The sequence below is a fragment of the Tursiops truncatus genome, chromosome 7 (genome assembly GCF_011762595.2).
Source record: "Tursiops truncatus isolate mTurTru1 chromosome 7, mTurTru1.mat.Y, whole genome shotgun sequence".
NCBI lineage: Eukaryota > Metazoa > Chordata > Mammalia > Artiodactyla > Delphinidae > Tursiops > Tursiops truncatus.
In genome coordinates, this window is record NC_047040.1 from 11,326,670 (window position 1) to 11,345,774 (window position 19,105).

A 19,105-nucleotide genomic window follows, 5' to 3' on the forward strand; every position below is an offset into this window, starting at 1 on the left:
TGAACTCAAATACAGCACTCATTGTTCTACTTGTCAGCAGTAAAAATAAGTTCATTAAAATAGATGAGTATATTTTTTGACTCAAAATGTTTTCAAATTAGACTTTTTTGTCCCAATTATGAGAGTGTTTCTAAATATTTATTTGAGCAACAATTTTCTTGGCTTTCTTAGAATTATTACCCAGCATCACTATTCATTCATTCTGTTTTTTCCTTTGATTGTACCTTTATTGTCATTTAACACGGCCCCAAAATTTCTTACCTATGAGAGTTAAGATTTTGTGTATTAAAGGCATTCATCTTTACCAATTCTCTACCTTTGAAATTTTATGACTATTTTTCCTTGAATAAGGAGTATTTGCATTATAAATGGGGAACATTTATCAAAATATATGACCCATAACTTCTGTAATCTGTATGTTTTCCTATTGACTTGTAAAAACTCCTTAAATATCTCAATAGGAAATGATAAAGATATTAGGCCTTTCACAGTAAAAAAACAAAACAAAACCACGCACTAATTAAATATACTAAATTAAAAAACCCAGATACTAATTTAAAGTGATAAATATTCAGCCTCACTGGTAATGAGCAAAATGTAAATTAAAATGAGACAGGCAAAATTACAAAAGAATATCCAGTATTGATAAAATCATAAGGAGATGGGTGTTTTCATTACATTGTATTGATGCAACTGGAAATTCTAGCAATGTTCCTGGAGAACATATATATATATATATGTATATGTATATATACGTGTATATATATATGTATATATATATACGTGTATATACATATATATATATATATATATATATATATATGTATCTCTCTCTCTCTCTCTCTCTCTCTCAAAGGCCTAAGATTGCAAGTCCTTTGATTCTTCAGTTTTCCTCCTAGAGATTTATCCTGAGTAAATAATTGGACAAATGTAAGATAAAATGTGTATAATATGTCCATAATAAAACTAAAATAAATGTCCATCAATTCATTGATTTATGTAGGAAATCCATGTAAATAATGATTAGTTCTTATCTATTGATGTGAAAATATGTCCACAGTGTATTAAGTTTGATTAAAAATTTTAGTTTCAAGACAGCATGCTTTTTATTCCATTTTTGTTTAAAAATATATTTACAAGAAAAAAGTTGGGTGGGGCTGAGGGTTAGATCATGGCAATTTTTATATTCTTCTTCATAATTGCTGTTGTTTTTACAGTGAACATATACTGCTTTTACAATCCAAAAAAATTTGTTTATATTTTGAAAAAAATAAGACCAGATATAATTTTTTCAATTTTATTCTTAGACAATACAATAAAATAATACTTAAGTTGTAATTACAGAAATATTAGTACATTACAACATTGTAATTTTGTCAAGATATAATATAAAATATTCAATATATTTTAAATATATTTCATTTGGTTATAGAGTAAATATTAAATTAAGTTTAGTAGCAGTAAGTTACATTGGATGCATAGAAAAATCTTTGTAAGTTAAATTAGCAATAAAATTCAAATTTAGAATTATTGTAATACTTTTATAAATAAGTTACTTAATAATGTTTATCTTGTAAAAAGACCTTTGAGAAATCCACTATTTCAGCACACTGTGAAATTCCAAAGTTGAAGCCCGAAATTTAAAAGAAACAAGTTATTTACATTTATCTACAAAGTTAAATCTTCCTAACCTTATAAACTACTGATAGGTATCTGGAAAGGAATGCACATGAACTATCTTTTAATGCTCAGTCTTAGAAGTGGGACTGAGCAACTGTTAATATGGCTTCATTGGAATTTAAGGTTTTAGCATCACTTGTCTTCCTCAGAAGTTAAACACTGATAAGAGGGCAAGAAAAGATGGAGGCTTGGGGACAAGCAGAGGCCAGTCATTTGGCATTAGCACCAGTATAGAGCATTTACTTATTAGTAAAATTAGATGACCTTAAGGTCATTTGTGATTTTGGACTTTAAAGAGAGGCATGGATGGAGCAATGATACTGGCAGTGAACCAAAGCCAGCTGTACCTGGTAACTGTCTGTAGAATTGTTTCTTGAGTGTTTGCCTAGAGCAGTTCTTCCCAATCAGAAATCACCTGGAGGGTTTGTTAAAACACAGATTTCTGGGCCTTACCCCCAGCGTTTCTGATTCTAAAGGTCTAGGATGAGCCCTCGAATTTGCACTTACGGCCAGTACCCAGATACTGCTGATGCTGCTGGTCTAGAGACGACATTTTGAGAATTGCTGACCTACACAGGGTTTGTGGAGATCAGCTAGCCCTATGCCGTGATAGTACAATTAAGAGAGTAGGATATTTTTAGAGCAAAAGAAGTCTTAGTATCAGATGAGTCTGAAAAAAAAATGAGTCTAAGTAAATAAGTAAAATGCACTTCTCAGTTTAAATGTAAAAATGGCTTGACAGTAGTCACATGAGCAGTGAAGGATGCCAACCAAGGTCACAGTCTGTGCTGTCCTCTGGGGTCACATCTTCACTTACAGAGCAACTGAGGCTGAAGCAATAACCTGAATTTAAATATCAGCACCACCAACTCCACCTAGGTGGATCAGGAAGCATAGTTGACATACAACTGCCAAACTATACAATTCGTACATCAAGATTTTTACACAATGGACTCTTTCAATGGTTTGTAAGAATATCAAAAACATGTTTTTACAAAGGAAGAATTAGACAGTTAACAAGGGAATAAATCTCTGAACACCCAGTTTAAATGGAATATTTAGAGCAAAGGAAAAATATTCTGAGCCTGATCAGCTAACAAATGACTTTTCTTCCATGGATTGCTGAACTACTATTTTATAAGGTATGCACCAAGATTTATAGGGATGGGGATAAAGTGCACATTTAGGAAGTAGTGTCCTTGTTATTTGTGTGGATGTAATTAATTCACTAGGGTAAAAATTGTATCTATTTGAATATAAGCAAGCTATATTGCTGCAGTGAAATGAATTCAATGGACAAACAAAAATATCTTTTAAAAAATGTAAACCAAAACCAGACAGTATTTCCCAGGCTATTATGATTCCACTCAGAGCAACCCCCTTTTGGCCATAGTCTTGGGTATGTTTGAAAAAGCACTAGAAAAATCCATAAACCTCAGTTCAATTCTGGTTCCCTTAGGCCTTAGGTTACTCACCAGGTTTGAAAGTCCAGTTTATTCATGATGCTCTAGTATTCCACTTGTCTCCATCCCCTTCCCTACCCTGGGTCTAAAGCTTTAGGAAGCGGGTGGTTGGGCAATCTAAAACAGATTTAGCCTCCCTGAGTCTCAAAGACTGGAATAGAAGGGGGGCAAATCCTGGGAATCCAGTAGACCAAATAGCTCTTAACTTGTAGCATCAAACTTTATACAGTCACCATTTACTTAGTGCATTGGATACAAATGGAATACAATTTCAGTGATATTTTGTGAAAAGTCTACTGCCTTGAGTTAGGGAACTTTGACACAGTACAGATTTAGAGAGCAGTATCACAGAACTAACTTAAAAGAATGCTTTGTTGTGTGGGGAAACAAATAGCAACTTTGTACTAAGCCATCATAGGGCGATACTGTTCGGTTAGAGAAAAATACTTAAATAACTGCATGTTCTTTATCATTACTTGGTTATTTAGGATGAAAAGTCACAGTTCTATTTTTTCTTTATTTCTTCAATGTCTCCTCTTCATGCACACCTGACAGCGACTTATTATCTTTTCTAACTCCCCAGCTTTCACAGTTGACGGAATAGGTTTTCTGAAATAAAAAACAAAACAAAACTAAAAAAAAAAACCCACAAAAAGTTTCATCAATTTATAGATAAAAGGGAAATACTTCCTGGGTTCGAGTTTTATTAATGAATATTGTAGCTCATCTAAACTTTATTATAGGGAGGTATATTTCTGAAAAGGTATCTATGTCAGTATTTTAGTTGTATTTAGTAGCAACTTGCAGGTGCAAACTTATGGATCATTTTTTCTGAAATAAAAACTACTCCTATCCTTTCAATACTCTGTATTACTCACAAGTCTTCCAATACAGTAAATTAAGATTAGCAGATCATTTAGTATTGACAGTTTCATTCAGTAGTCTATAAATTCATATATAAATATTAAATACATTTAGTGATGACAAAAATCACTTTTTTTTGGTCTTTATTGGTACAGTAGCACAAACCAGGGCTACCTGTTGACTCTAGACCACTTGTAAACTGGATTTTATTGGCTCAACAGGCTAAACAGGATTTTATTGGCATGGGGAGATGTTTTAGATGTGAGTACGTCAACACACAGGGCATGAAAATCTAACATAGGCAAGCTTTGAATCGTTATGCAATTGAGTCATCACATTAAACGTGACTGTGAATAGTTACCTGAACATTCTTCTGGGGTCTAATGAAGCCAACCAGAAACTGTAGGAATTTGAATAGTAGTTGCATGTTCCTCTTCCATGACATTCTATAAATGGACTGGCTCGGAATTCTTCTAAGCAGGAGCCAGGGGATGCCAGTGCCTGCCCAGCGCCCTCTGAACCTGCACTTGTGAACTATCATAATAAAAGTATCCAAATAAGAATTCTTTGCATACTGCTCACATTTTCCATGCTCGAAAATGTTCTTTGTTGTAATAGAAGACAGTAAGAAAAAAACCCAGAAGGATGAATTAAACCTCTTGTGCTTCTTTACCCAAATTTACTAACACTCCAGCTACCTTCCAACTTGAAGGATAGCCATCAAAAATAAAATAAAAGCTATTTATTTTGCCTGGAATGCTCTTTTCCCCAGGTCTGACTGGTTCTTCCTTGTCATTCAGGAGTCCGCTTAAATATAACCTCCAAAAAGATTTCCTCGACTTCATCCCTATCAGTCTCTCCCCTTATCTTGCCTTATTTCCTTCCTAGGACTGTTCACCGCCTGAACTCATTACTATTATTGTTATTTTGTCTTCTTGTTTATATGTCTATCACTAGGATATAAGCTCCATGAGAGCAGGAACTTTGGTTCGCTGCCAGTATCCTTAGTACCTAGAATGGTCAAGGCATATAGTAGGTGTTAAATAAATATTTGTTGAATTAATGATTGAATGAATGGACGTCTGTGAGTAAAGAAGGGGGAAGAGTATATCATAAATGATGCTACACAGAATATGAATGACCACTAGCCACGTTTGTGCAGGTATCAGAATCACAAATGTTAATCCCTAGATTTCTTCACTTAGTACTTACATCTCGGGAATTTTTCTTTAAATCCTATGAAGATGGGAACTAAAAGAAACAGCCTTTAAAAGGCTGTTCAAAGTTCAACGGGTCACAGTATAAGGCACAAAGATTTTGGAGCAGACAGGCTCAGATTCAAATCCCAGTCTTACCACTTACTAGTTGTGAGGCCCTGAGGAAATTTCTTTACTTCATTCTTACTTGTAAAACTGTAGATGATAGAAACTACCTTGCAGGGTTTTCAGAAGGCTTTTGGAGGATATATAAAACAGCTGCCACATTTTTTAAAAAAGGCATTCTATTACCAATATGGTAGCTACTCTTCACTTAAATGTCTTACTTAGAATTTGTGGGTAGTCTCTTTCTGAGAAGTCTATTTTTTAAAATGCTCCATTATTTACCAAAGAACAACTTACTTGAAGTAAAAAAAAGTATATTTGCAGATTTTCAAGCAAATATCCACAGCACATTGTGCATATTGATGTCAAGCAATATTCCTGGGGCCATGTCTCATCCAGCCCAATGTAAGATTCCACAGATTATCTTTACTATGAATTTACTGTTCCTTTTCTCCTTACCATGATGAAAGAAAATCCTTTCCAGAGAGAAATCCAGCCAGGAGGACATGAGGGGATATCAGTAGTTTGGCTGTGAACAGCTACGGCAATCGCAGGACCTTCACAGACAGTGCATCTGTAACACGGAACAAAGAAGGTGGCAGCATCTCCACTTTCTGCACCATGACGTGCTGCCTTACATTCCATTACAAACGAAGTGATTCAACTGCTCCCATCACGAAACTAAGGGATTGGGATTTTACCTGCTAATATAAGGCTCCAGGGCCCGGCCAGTAATTGGAGCCATGTCCACTGGCATCAGAGCTGGTGTTGACAGCCAGTATGAATAATCGTTTCGAGATGCGAAATTACATACGTCATTGATATTGCAGAATAAGAATGGCATCGTAGTAAATCTCTGCAGGCAGCTCCCAAGAGTTCCTAATAAAACATCAGACTGGGTGTCACCTTCAGTAAGTTCAAATTATTTTGATTATCATTACTAGACAGAGGCTAATTAAAACACAACCTATGGCAAAAACTGGAGAAGGACAACACAAAAGAGCTATTTACAAAATGTGTGATTGAAAAGTTTTAATACTGGTAGAAATTAAAGATCCAATAGGGAAAGAAATCCTCCTTCGTTCTTCCACCTTTAACACTTCCTGTGGCCGTTTCTAATCAGTCTAGAATTTAAGGACTAGCAGAGGTTGCTTGGAAAAATGTCTGCTTCAAAGTATTCCCAGTTCTTCATATGTATATGCTAGCCAATAACCAGACAAATCTTTAGAAAAGATGTTACTTTGAAGATTAAAAAGCAGACAGGTATTTTAGTGAAAAGTCTTTGCGTTGCACAGGATGAGCTAGATTGACATTCATGAGCCAGGCTCCTTCTAGAGCTAACATTCTGGAATGAATATTAGACAGGCCAACATCCTATTTACTCTCTTTAAAAAGTGCTGTGAGATACTCAGGTTGTTTATACTTAACTTCAGAGGGAAGTACCCCATGCCATAAAAATGTAGAGTCTGCATGTGGAACAAAGTAGCTAGAAATGAGAATGAGGGCATTACCCAGGTCCTGACCATGGGCTTGTTCATTTCCTTGTACAAAGAGAAGAGAAAACCCACTATAGAGTGGTTCTGTCCCTTCTGGACAGGAGGGAATCGCCGTGGTCTGGCTGTGCCGGGTGAAGACAAAGCCCCTCATCGTTGTCCCCCTTGCAGGTGGTCCAGTGTCTCCAGGTTTCCCCTTCAAGCCCGGCAGGCCATCGGATCCAGGCGGTCCTTTAAAAAACACATTAAACACGTTGCAACACAAATGAAACCTCAAACTTGTCTTTCCAAAATAAGAATTTAAATGTTTATATATATTGATTAAGCCTCAAATACAGAAAGGAGTCCTAAAGAATAATGGTTTATAAAATGGCCAAAGAATATTCTTAAATGTTGACTATTTTATTACAAATGCCTCTTACGATAGATATTTGTGTATATCTGATGATGAGTCTTTTGAGATCACGTTTTCATCTTCGTATTGCCCTGTGGTGCCTGACCTCAAGACAAACTCTGTCTACTTGTGAATAATTCTCAGCACAGTTTGTGTTGTTGTAGCCTTGCTCTTGCTTTGGCCCCATTCTGTAACCCAGACTTGGTCAGTAAAGTTTTTCAATTTATGGGATTATTAATAAGAGTTTTATTTTTTACCATTTTGAAAAACACATTTTTAAGGAAAGTCGAATGATTAATAATGTTTTAAAGCACTCAGGACAATTCTAAGTCATGAGTGATTATGCAGTTAATATTACAATTAATATTATTAGTTAGCATATTTAAAGACAAATCTCTAGTCTTTACAGTTGTATTATAGTAGATCTGGGCATATGTCAATGAATTCGAAATCACATTTAGAGTTTTCTCTTACTTTAACAAAGTCAGCAATCCTAAAAAATAAGATTTGGAGAGCTGGGTATTTTCTAGAAAGGTGCTTTTGAAACTTTTGCAGAAGGTAGGTTTTGATCCGGGCATATCAAATTGACACATATAAGTTTATGTTCAGACTAAAGTACTTAAAGAGGCCCCCTTTTGGGACACGCACATGAGTTGTTGAGTTAGTATTCAAGAATGGCAAAGTTAAAAGACAGCTTTCCTAAATAGGGATACTAAGTTGCTCTTCTGTTCATATCAAGGTAATGTTTTTCCAGCTATGTACTTAGGTGCTACTCTTACAAGTAGATATTATCAACTAAGTACACAGTATCTGCTTTTCTGAAAATAGAACTGGTGTTTCATTAGGCCTGTGTGTCCTCAGGTTAAAAATTTGAAGTACATTTGTCCAGTTAACAGATAGGAAGAATGGTTTATTCCAGTAACTCTTGATTTTCTGTCTTCTTCCGAAAGAACATTTTGCCCCGGCTTTTCGTCTAATCTGCACAACACAAATTGAAAGATCTAGATCTAGATCTTGATCTAGATCTTATAGTCACAAATTTGAACAAGGCTCCTTTCTCTGTATATATATGGGTAATAGCTCTCCTTCAGTGAAGGAGAACAGCCAGCTGTTTGTTTACCTTGCTCTCCTTTACAACCTTTGTTGCCTTTTTCTCCAATTGGTCCAGGGGTTCCTGGTAGTCCATCCTTGCCTGGTTTACCTCTTGGCCCACAGGGTCCTAGGCAAAAAAAAACAACATTGTATTGAATGGATCATATAGAAAAAAATGCAGGGTGGCCGACCATCCCAGTTTACCCAAGACTTCTACAGTTTCAGCAATAAAAGTCCTGCAAAGAGAACAGACTGGGCAAACTGGGACAGCTGGTCATCCAACATGTTACACTCTACTTCCCAGGGGGGAAAAAAAAAACCCTGAAAAGTGAACTAGGAGTACATGAAATACAGCAGTTTAAAATTGTGCTACCATTTTGATTTATGTCGCTCCAGAATTCACTATGCCCTTTTATTGATCAAAGTAATAAATCGTCTCTCTCTTATCTCCCAGGTGATTCAGGCAAACGTAGAACACAACAATTCCGTTCAGAAGTCTATTACAATATGCTAAGACTATAAAAAAGGGTTAGTCAATTTCCATGAACCAATATTTTGAAAAGATTTCATAATATTAAGCATACATTTGCATTTACTACTCTTCCAAGTACTGTACAAACTGTTAGAAAAGTATAAATACCTGAAACTCAGGTTTATTTGGGCAATCACTTATAAATAGTCAGAACTCTAAGAATGACAGTTGTCAGAGAAGATAGACTTCATACTTTTACCTTAACCAAAAAAATCCTGAGTTTCCTAAAGTGTATTTGTTCAAGTTTATACTATACACAACAGTTTTCAATAGACTCAAAAGGAGTTTTATTTGCTGGTCAAGAGTAAAATGAGCTCAATGCTAAAGCTGATTATTAAAAACACTGTAATGTGTAACATTTTCTGAGAAGTTGTATCATTTGTTTCCAAAGCTCTTTACAGGTATTTTGGTTCAACTGCTTCCTAGTGGTCCCAGTCAATGCTGCCAGTTCCACACCTGGGTTTCCCGGTAGCCCCGGGGGCCCAGGTTCTCCTTGCATCCCTGGTTCTCCAGCTGGGCCAGGTGGGCCTGGGCTTCCTGGAAGGGAGATGATCTTCACTGTGCCAGGGTCTCCACGTACACCTATTGACATGAACATATAAGAAGATGATGGCTTTCCTGATGAGTTACTGTTTCTTCATGGACAGCAATACTAAAGAAATCATATTTACCAGGTGGTCCTTTTGGCCCAATTCGCCCTGGAGGTCCACTTGGTCCCAGAAATCCTGAATTACCCTTCTCCCCTTAATAAAAATAAAAAGGCAATGTGATTCCACATAGAACAATGGGTTTCCTAGCTCTTTAGGTTGATGGTCGACTCTAGATAATGGCAGTTATGACCGGAGGTCATGAGTTCTGTGACAATGGCTGCAACTTAGTTATATTTGTGTGGGTTGTGGAATTTCATTTGGACCCAATTAGCCATGTAGCCATGTTTAATGTCTATTAAAAATATATTCTAGAAGTAGGCATTAAGAACTAGTATTTTAGCATTGAAGGGGAAGGATTCCTAAGAGTTCTTTTTAAGTTCAGAAACCTATTCAATTTAATATTTAAGGTAAAATATGAAGTGACATTAAAACCTATTTTAGCACTTCCTAGTGAATTATATTTGTTGTCAATAGTTATCTACTTTATCAGCTTATTACTCTAGCTTTACTAGTAGCCCAAAGTTAGTTATGTCAGAAACTCTCATGAGCTCATATGGAATATCTACTTTGACGTAAACTATGAAAGTGGTAAGATTTCTCTCCCAAACAGTCTTTGACATGAATGAAATGTTACCAAGAACCATCGATTGGGAGAAATATTCTCTTTTAAAAAATCTTGACAAAATGTAGACATTACATCTGATTACTTAGAAAGAACTTAATACTAAACATGATATTCATAGCAGAAATATAATAAAACAATTATATTACCCAAAGGTAACTGGCAACTACACTATAAATTATCCACTGGATATCAGAACTTGAGGATAGTGTTAACATTTGCTTACATCTACCAGAAGAGGCCCAAGTATTTTTCCCTTTGGGGATTAAAAATTTCCACATAAAGAACTGCAAACTCATAGGTAGTGCCAGATGACAGACAGTCTTATTCTGGAATCTAAGAGACTAATTGAATGTGTTTCATGGAACATATTCCAAAGAACTGATTTTACGAATCTTCCCTCTATATACCTGTAAATATTTCACCAGAATATTTTTTTCTTTAGTGGGGCCTTTCTATAAGTTTTCAAGTCTTAGCTGCTCCTGTTCTGAGACTCGGGGCAGTGGCAGGTGCACACCTTTTCCCCAGGCTGTCTGACAGTGTTCACCAACCCAGTGTCTAGGGAGACTCCTCAAAATCACTTGCTTTGATTTCTTCTTTGCTATTTTGCTCCTTGAAGAGCCAGTGGTTGAAAGCATTGAAAAGGCTCTCTTTAAACTCCAGCTTGTCCTCCCTCAGATCTGGAAAAGTTTGTCTTTCACAGAAACATGGTTTTGTTCACTTTGGTTGAAATTCTTGTGTAGCATCTATTTAGTCTACGATAATAGAGTCCCTGCACACACAAAACAATAGCAGTGGATTTAACCAGCTAAGACAACACATCCAATATTCAAAATGTCATTTGAGGTCATAGCACCCTTATGGAAGATTTGAGAATTATTTTCTGAAACCTGAAGTTTAAATTTATGTGTATGAACATTTTAAACTTAAAATCTCCAAATTACATGTCTTCTCTGATTAAAAACATAATACATGTGCCCCATAAATAAACAAGTGCTTGAATCTGCATATAAAAATTTACTTACCCTCCCCCATTATCAGCTTGGTGAATATTCTTTTAGATTTTCAGCTTCTTAAAATTATCACACATACACAAAGCAAAATAAACCATTCAAAGCAATACTGTTGCTGCTGACGTAGTCCCTTATCCCCCAGCCCGACACACATCAGTACTCTCAAAGGTAACCACTTTAAACTGTTCCTGTTTTGAGTTTTTCTATAGTTTCCATCCTTAAGGTATGGTTTAATTTTTAAGGCCCCTGGGGTTGTGTGCTGGTGAAGTCTTCCTTCTTCGTTCATACTGAGGTCCTATTTGTATCCCAACTGTCTGTGGTGACCGTAGGGGTTCAGTAAACATTTGTGTACCCTAAAATATGAATCATGGTCATTGTCTTTGCATCCAAAGAGTAGTGCACAAAAACAGTACCTTTCATGCCCGGAAATCCATAGAATCCAGGATCACCTCTGACCCCTGGCAGACCTGGGGCACCTGGTACTCCCTATATTTTAAATAAGAAAGAGCAGAACAACAGACATATTTTTAAAATCACAGTACTCACTACAGTTTGTTTTTTTTTTAAAGCATATAGGATATAATACTATGTTGGGTCAGAATGAGTTAAAGTTGTCAGACATCATTTTTACATTCCAATCCAGTATTTCACCTCCTGTAACTCCTGTGCCACCTACCTCACCTTATGACTGTCATTTTCAATAAGAAAGAAGTAAAAACTACCCTTAAGCCCAAGAGCCAACATAACTTCTCCTGTTAAAGTGTGTCGGTGTGAGTATTGGATACAATTGGATATTCTGTATTCTAAAGTGAACTGCCCAGTATTTGAAGATCTTTCAGGAAGAATAGGTACCAGATTGCCAGGATGAAAATTATAATTTGTATTTGTAATTCTTGCAAAGGCAACAGAGTTGCTGTTGAATTGTAGCACCCACCATCATTCTAACTAAGCCATCAGGGTTATAACTTACTCTGGTCAGAGTGACAGAAGTAAAGGTTCCAGGGATGGGAGCATGAAGGGGTTGACAGGGGAGTTTTGACATGCATGTTTGGCAAAGATGCAGTGGTCTGACCGGGCAGAGATGCTCCCTCCTTATGAGGTTCAGACTAATTGCTGAACCTCAAGCAAGATGCTCAAGCAAGGCCATCGGAGGAGCAGGGAGGAAACAGGGCTTCCGAAAAGAGTTCTATGTCAGAATGTATATTGCATCTACTCTTATACTGTCCATATGAATGAGACAGAATGCTATTACTTGAAAACAATGAATTGAAGGTCATGGAAAATGCCGACAATAACAAAACTGGTCTTTCAGCCTGCTGTCTTTGGAGCTAGAAGATGAAAGAAAGAACAGTCCTATTTCTTAGATAAGGTGGTGTGAGGTTAAAAAAGGAGAGAGAGGGCTTCCCTGGTGGCACAGTGGTTGAGAGTCTGCCTGCCGATGCAGGGGACGCGGGTTCGTGCCCAGGTCCGGGAGGATCCCACATGCCGCGGAGCGGCTGGGCCCGTGAGCCATGGCCGCTGAGCCTGCGCGTCCGGAGCCTGTGCTCCGCAACGGGAGACGCCACAGCAGTGAGAGGCCCACGTACCACAAAAAAAAAAAAAAAAAAAGGAGAGAGAGAAAACAACCATGTGATCAAGGAGTCTCAGGCTTCTGAAGTCTGGCCTGTTCTCCAGTGGTAAAGATAACCAGGGAGGAAGCTCTGGTGCCAGGCCCTGCCCTAGGGTGGAGAAGAAGCTGCTTCCTGCAAGGAGAGAGCGGTTAAGGGCAAGGAGTCAGTTTAGATATCCATCAAGAAGAATTTTCTTTCAAGCGCAAATGTAGAAGCCTAGACTAACCTTGGAGGCACAGGGGATTTAAGAGGGATCGCATTTCCAAACCAGACTTTCCACATCCCAGTGTCCTTGGAAGGACTTTCAGTGTGATCATAGGATTAGTGTTTGCCACTTTCAAAGAATCACGGAGAACATGAGAAATACCTAAGACTGGAGTTGGGCAAATATCTCACTTAAAAAAAAAGTTTTAAAAAGGTAGATTCTGGAAACCAAATACCAAGAGAGCTTAAGAGAGTGTAACATGTTTCCTGACAAGAAGCCATGCTGAAGAACCTCATTACCCATCACAAGGAAACACAGAACATCTCTGACATAACCGATTTCCTCATTAGTTTCCAAGAATTTGATGTAAACAGAGGGATCAGGTTTTTCAAATATGCTGTTAAGAGAAAGCTAGGGAAGGTGCCATAGTGTTGAGTGAGATGCTGTGAATTGAGAGATTTTAATAGGCTGGAAACATGAGCCTGAAGGAACAAGATGATAACTAAGGAAGGTAAATGTGTAAGTTCTGCCCTTATGTCGCAAGTATACAAATAGACAAGACAAAAAGTAACGGAGAGGGCTTTCCTGGTGGCGCAGTAGTTAAGAATCCACCTGCCAATGCAGGGGATGCGGGTTCCAGCCCTGGTCCAGGAAGATCCCACATGCCGTGGAGCAACTAAGCCCGTGAGCCACAGCAAGTGAGCCTGTGCTCTAGAGCACGCGAGCCACAACTACTGAGCCCACGTGCCACAACTACTGAACCCAGCGTGCCTAGGGCCCGTGCTCCACAGCAAGAGAAGCCACTGCCGTGAGAAGCCCGTGCACCGCAGCGTAGAGTAGCCCCACTCGCTGCAACTAGAGAAAGCCCACGTGCAGCACGAAGACCCAACGCAGCCAAAAATAAAAATAAAAAAAAAAGTAATGGAGAGAACTTAGTAGCAGTTCATGAGGAAAAGGCACAAGGTCTTTCGTTGACTATAAGCTCAATGTGTGATGACTGTGTGGTAATGAGGCTGCCAAACAGCTCGTGGAATTTTAGGTTGGATTATAAAACAGAATGTTCAGGATAGTGAGACTCTTCCATCCTCTAGCCACTCCGTGGGGTACTGAGTTCTTACTCCTGTAAGGTGTTTGTCCCAGGGGCTGCATTTTTAAGGTATTGACAAACTAAGATATATTCAGAATAGAGGCAGAACTGATGACATCTTAAACTGAATTTGAGAGAAAAAAAAACCATGTATTTATTGAGAAAGAAAATAGAAGGAAATGGCAGTTATTTACAAATACTGGAAGGTATGTCATGGGGAGAAAATAAATAGACATTTAGGGGATGGCAAAGATAATTTTTTTTTTTTTTTGGCGATACGCGGGCCTCTCACTGTAGTGGCCTCTCCCGTTGCGGAGCACAGGCTCCGGATGCGCAGGCTCAGCGGCCATGGCTCACGGGCCCAGCCGCTCCGCGGCACGTGGGATCTTCCCGGACCGGGGCACGGACCCGCGTCCCTTGCATCGGCAGACGGACTCTCAACCACTGCGCCACCAGGGAAGCCCGGCAAAGATCATTTTGAAAGCATATTAATAGAGAAAAATTATGTTGTCATCTAGAATGGAACTGTTCAGAGTCTAAACAAGAAAAGGTCGGGAATGACATAGAGAAGGGTCCCATATGGACCAAACTTTCAGAGGCCTCTTGGAGACCAAATCTGTCCAACTCTTAAGATTCTTTGAACCTTCTGGACTCCATCTTTTTTGGGGTGCACTACACAGAAGCATCACAAGTGGGAAATTTTTGTTGCCTCCAGTTACATCTGATCCTGGCAATCGATTTAGAAGAATCTAAGACGTCAAAATAATTTTCCACACTTACCGGATGACCTGGTGGCCCCATGTCTCCTACAGTTCCAGGCGGACCTCTTGGGCCAGGTTGGCCCATAAATCCCTTGTCTCCTTTTATGCCTTCTACGGGACCCCCTTTAGGTCCAGGGGGACCAGGCTCACCTGAATTTACAAAAAGCCTGTCAGTATTGCCACTCAGGGGGCTTTGCAGCTCCTGTCAGTTACCCTTTTGAATGAAGAGCAAACTCTGTACTTTATCGTTACAGCGAACATACTTTGCCTCGTGGGGTGTGACAGGATTGTGAATGAGATAATGCCAGCCAAGCGCCTGGCACAAGGCAGGAACTGCTTCTCCCTGATGATGGTCTGTTAGAGCAGGGTCTGTGTCTAACCCAGTACCTTATACAGAGTAGGAACTCAATAAATATTGATGAATGGATGCATCTCTCTCTTCCAGGCTCATTAATTTGGTATGTACTAATTTTTCAAACAGGTCCCTCTGCCTCAACACCAACAGCCTTACTGCACCCCATGTGAGGACAGGTGGGCATGGGAAGCCAGAGGAGACCAGAGGGGGAAAGAAGCAAGATGGTCACGAGAAGATTGAAAGACATCAAATGTTACTTTCACTCTTTCATCGTATTTAGAAGTAGATCCTCTACCTGGGTTTCCTCTTCTGCCAGGTGGACCTCGATCTCCTTTTTGGCCAGGGATGATTGAACCAGGAAAGCCTGGTGGCCCTTGAGGTCCTGTCATGCCAATGGGCCCTCGAGGCCCAGCATCTCCCACTGGCCCTTTCCTGCCAGGGAGGCCCGGCAAGCCTGGGGCTCCCCTGTCTCCTTTGGCTCCTGCAAAGAAAAACGCCTGGTAAGTTCCTGTAATGCCCCTATATATGGTGTTATAGTTTGTGATTATCCCTAATAATGTAGGCACTTTGATTAAAGGTGTTAAGCTTCACAAGATAATTTTTTTTAAGAGGCTGACAAAAGAGATACAGGTCTACAAGGACTGGGTCTAGACTAGACTCAATTCTCACTCCACTTAGCTGTTTGATCCTGATAAAGTCTCTTCACTGTTACAAGTCTCCGTTTTCTTATTTAAAAAATGAAGGTGAGGCCTCTGGCCTTCCAAGATGGCCCACACTCTGTCTATGGAGTGTGTATCTCCCTGAATAAACCTTCCTTCACTTTACTGTGTCTTGCTCTTGAATTCTTGCCTGCACAAAGCCAAGAACCCACACTGGGCGGCCATCCCAGGGACTCGGACATGACTTGGGATGTGACCATCCTCTCGCACCCCACTCTCTTTCCTGTAGCATCTTTTCTGGCACCCAGTGTGGGGCCTCCAAGGCCATAATCTCCATCCGCCTGTTGGGCTATGGCTCCCCTCTGAAGGGTGGCTGGGCCTTATCCTGAGCCACGTAGATTCGAGTAGCCCGTTAAGGGGCAGCTGACGTCACCTGCAGGATCTGCCAGAGACCAGTTCTCTGGCTGTGAAGAAGCGCACTGAGGCCAAGGCTTTTCCCCCTCAGTCTTTCTCATTCTCCTATTGCTCTATCTCGTGAAAAGATCCACCCAGATGACCACCAAACATCCAAATTAAGACTGCGCGGCAAGTAATTGACAACTTGGCTGGGTCTAAAGAACTCCTGCCAGGGGGCTTATCTGGTGGCGCAGTGGTTGAGAATCCGCCTGCCAATGCAGGGGACACGGGTTTGATCCCTGGTCCAGGAGGATCCCACATGCCGCGGAGCAACTAGGCCCGTGAGCCACAACTACTGAGCCTGTGCGTTTGGAGCCTGTGCTCTGCAACAGGAGAGGCTGCGATAGTGAGAGGCCCGCGCACCGCGATGAAGAGTGGTCCCCGCTTGCCACAACTAGAGAAAGCCCTCGCAGAGAAACGAAGACCCAGCACAGCCAAAAAAAAAATAATAATAAAAATTAAAAAAAATAAAAAATGAAGGTGATATCTGACTTAACTCAGTTTTTTAAATATCAAGTGAGAGAATATACAGATGGAAAAGCATGGTGTAACCTTTAAAGTACTCTGTCCATGTAAGCCATAATCATTATTATCTGGTGATATTTAATTACAATGATATTATTCAATCACTGATAATTCAATAGAGCACTAAAAAGCTAAACTTCGGGACTTCCCTGGTGTCACAGTGGTTAAGAATCCACCTGCTGATGCAGGGGACAAGGGTTCAAGCCCTGGTCCGGGGAGATCCCACATGCTGCGGAGCAACTAATCCCAAGCCTGCAAGCCACAACTACTGAAGCTCGCGCGCCTAGAGCTCTGCAACAAGAGAAGCCACCGCATGAGAAGCCCACGCACCACAACGAAGAGTAGTCCCCGCTCGCTGCAACTAGAGAAAGCCCGCCCACAGCAACAAAGACCCAAGCAGCCAAAAGTAAATAAATAAATACATACATACATTAAAAAAAAAAAAGCTAAACTTCATGGCTGGTTTGTGCATTTAAAGTGTTGCCCAGACAAACCCAGAAAAAGGAACGACAAAGTTGCCATCCCCATTCTGTCCTCTGATTCTCCCCCATAACACAAACACTAGTCTGGAAGGGACAAATGTGGCGAGAGGTTTGGATTTACCAGAGAAGACCCTGCAAAAGGTCACAACTTAATACTAATATTTTTCATCTCAGAGAACTTTCAAGAAATTGTGCTTTGACATTCATAAATGGAAGATGTTGCTTGAATTGAAAATAATCTCTCCCTCTTCTCTCCCATCTTTGTGTTATTCTAGAAGTGGTAAATGGCATGAAAATGGGAGACAGAAGAAAGGAAGAAGGACAAGTGAGGAGGGGGCTGGTGGCACAGGAAAGGGCTTTATGCAGGGAAGGCTTAGGAGGATGATGAAAATAAAAGTGATGACTATTGAATATCTAGCCCTTTGTCTATCATGTTCTTTAGCTTTTTTTATGCCTGCAATTTATACTTTTAAAAGAAAGTATTTAGATGATTTCAGCTCTCTTCAAGCTCTGAAATGCTGTAATTGTACGACAGGGTCTGGCAATGGTCTGAGGCACCAGGATGTTGTCTTGAGTTGTATATTCCATGTCCATGAAGATGCTTCCTTGTTTTACAATATGATTTCTTTTTGGGATTTGGGAGAATTAAAACTAATTAAAAGGATTCATACCTTCCAAGTATCAATGACCTCGTCTCCATATTTATTTATCCTAGAGGGACTGAGGTGCATAATCATTTGCTTTCATAGTTAGGCTATTTGTTGTTTTTAAAGGCTTTTTAATTTAAGATTTGATCGTTTGGTATCAAATTTTATTTCCAATTAAATGCTAAAGTGTCCTCATTACACATGGTTAAACTGTGAGCTTAGCCTAGGAAAATGAACGGAAACTCCCCTTTTGACCATAATTCTAAAACTAGGTTATGAAAAGCCTTTATGTTCACGAGGGAGGGAAGGGTCTGAGAGACGTGCAGACATTGAGCTCAACCAAAACGACTATCGCATCATCCAGAAACAGGAAAGAACGGCTCTTGTCTACTTTCACGTTGAGCTGGGAGGTCAGAGCAGTTCCTGCCCCGTGGGGTTTCTCTGTAGCATCAGGCTACTCTTTGCTGGTTCTTTTGAGCATCAATAACCAGAGGCCGTCACTGGGCTTAGGAATCTTTGCTAATAAAATACTCCTACCTACAGGACCTACGGCTGAGAAGGGTCAATAAAAGGTACAAACAATCTAGTATTTCTTCTGGCAGGTTTCTATACAAAATGGAAAAAGTTAAAAGAAGCTGCTTATCTTATGAAACACTGGCATGAGAAATCCAGACTGGCAGTCTGTCAAACAAAAACTTGTATATTCTTTGAATGACATATTCAGTAAGTTGCCGTGTCTGAGACGCTGAGAGAGTTACCGGGAATCCCTGAATAAACAGTAACCCGAGCCACAAGCTGGCTCTGGGAGGTTGGAATCAGACCTATGAAGATAACAAGGTGGGAAAGGATTAGTGTTATTACTGCATTTCAGAACAGCAGGGAGAGGAAACTCCTTGAGAAGCTATCAATTCCACCTCCAACTTTTTAGGAGGTGATACATTTAAACCATGCTAACAACATCGAAGCAAATACAGAAGTCTTTTTCATGTTTAAAGACCTTCATGGAAGGAAATTCCAAAATTGGATCACAGTGTTTAGTTTGTTCATTTCGTGGTGATGGTAATAATGAAGCATTTTTACTTGAACACTAAGAATATACATATGCTATATTACCACTGGGACTTCTTTAATTCAGTATGCTAAGTTTATTTTATCTATCAGGCATATTAAATTAGATTCTATCCTTGAAAATG

General features: G+C 39.5%; 1 protein-coding gene across 1 annotated transcript in view; it reads right to left on the reverse strand.

Moving 5' to 3' along the window:
- Positions 1-1,330: 1,330 nt before the first annotated feature.
- Positions 1,331-19,105, reverse strand: part of COL4A3 (collagen type IV alpha 3 chain) — a 133,906-nt gene continuing 116,131 nt past the window's right edge. Inside the window, exons 39-49 of the mRNA XM_073807882.1 lie at positions 15,439-15,624; positions 14,808-14,938; positions 11,539-11,611; positions 9,512-9,583; positions 9,297-9,422; positions 8,337-8,435; positions 6,841-7,053; positions 6,031-6,208; positions 5,789-5,903; positions 4,369-4,541; positions 1,331-3,752 (exon numbers count right to left, since the gene is read on the reverse strand). Coding sequence (XP_073663983.1) covers positions 3,668-3,752; positions 4,369-4,541; positions 5,789-5,903; positions 6,031-6,208; positions 6,841-7,053; positions 8,337-8,435; positions 9,297-9,422; positions 9,512-9,583; positions 11,539-11,611; positions 14,808-14,938; positions 15,439-15,624 — 1,451 coding nt within the window. The 3' untranslated portion in view covers positions 1,331-3,667. The remainder of the gene's footprint in view (positions 3,753-4,368; positions 4,542-5,788; positions 5,904-6,030; positions 6,209-6,840; positions 7,054-8,336; positions 8,436-9,296; positions 9,423-9,511; positions 9,584-11,538; positions 11,612-14,807; positions 14,939-15,438; positions 15,625-19,105) is intronic.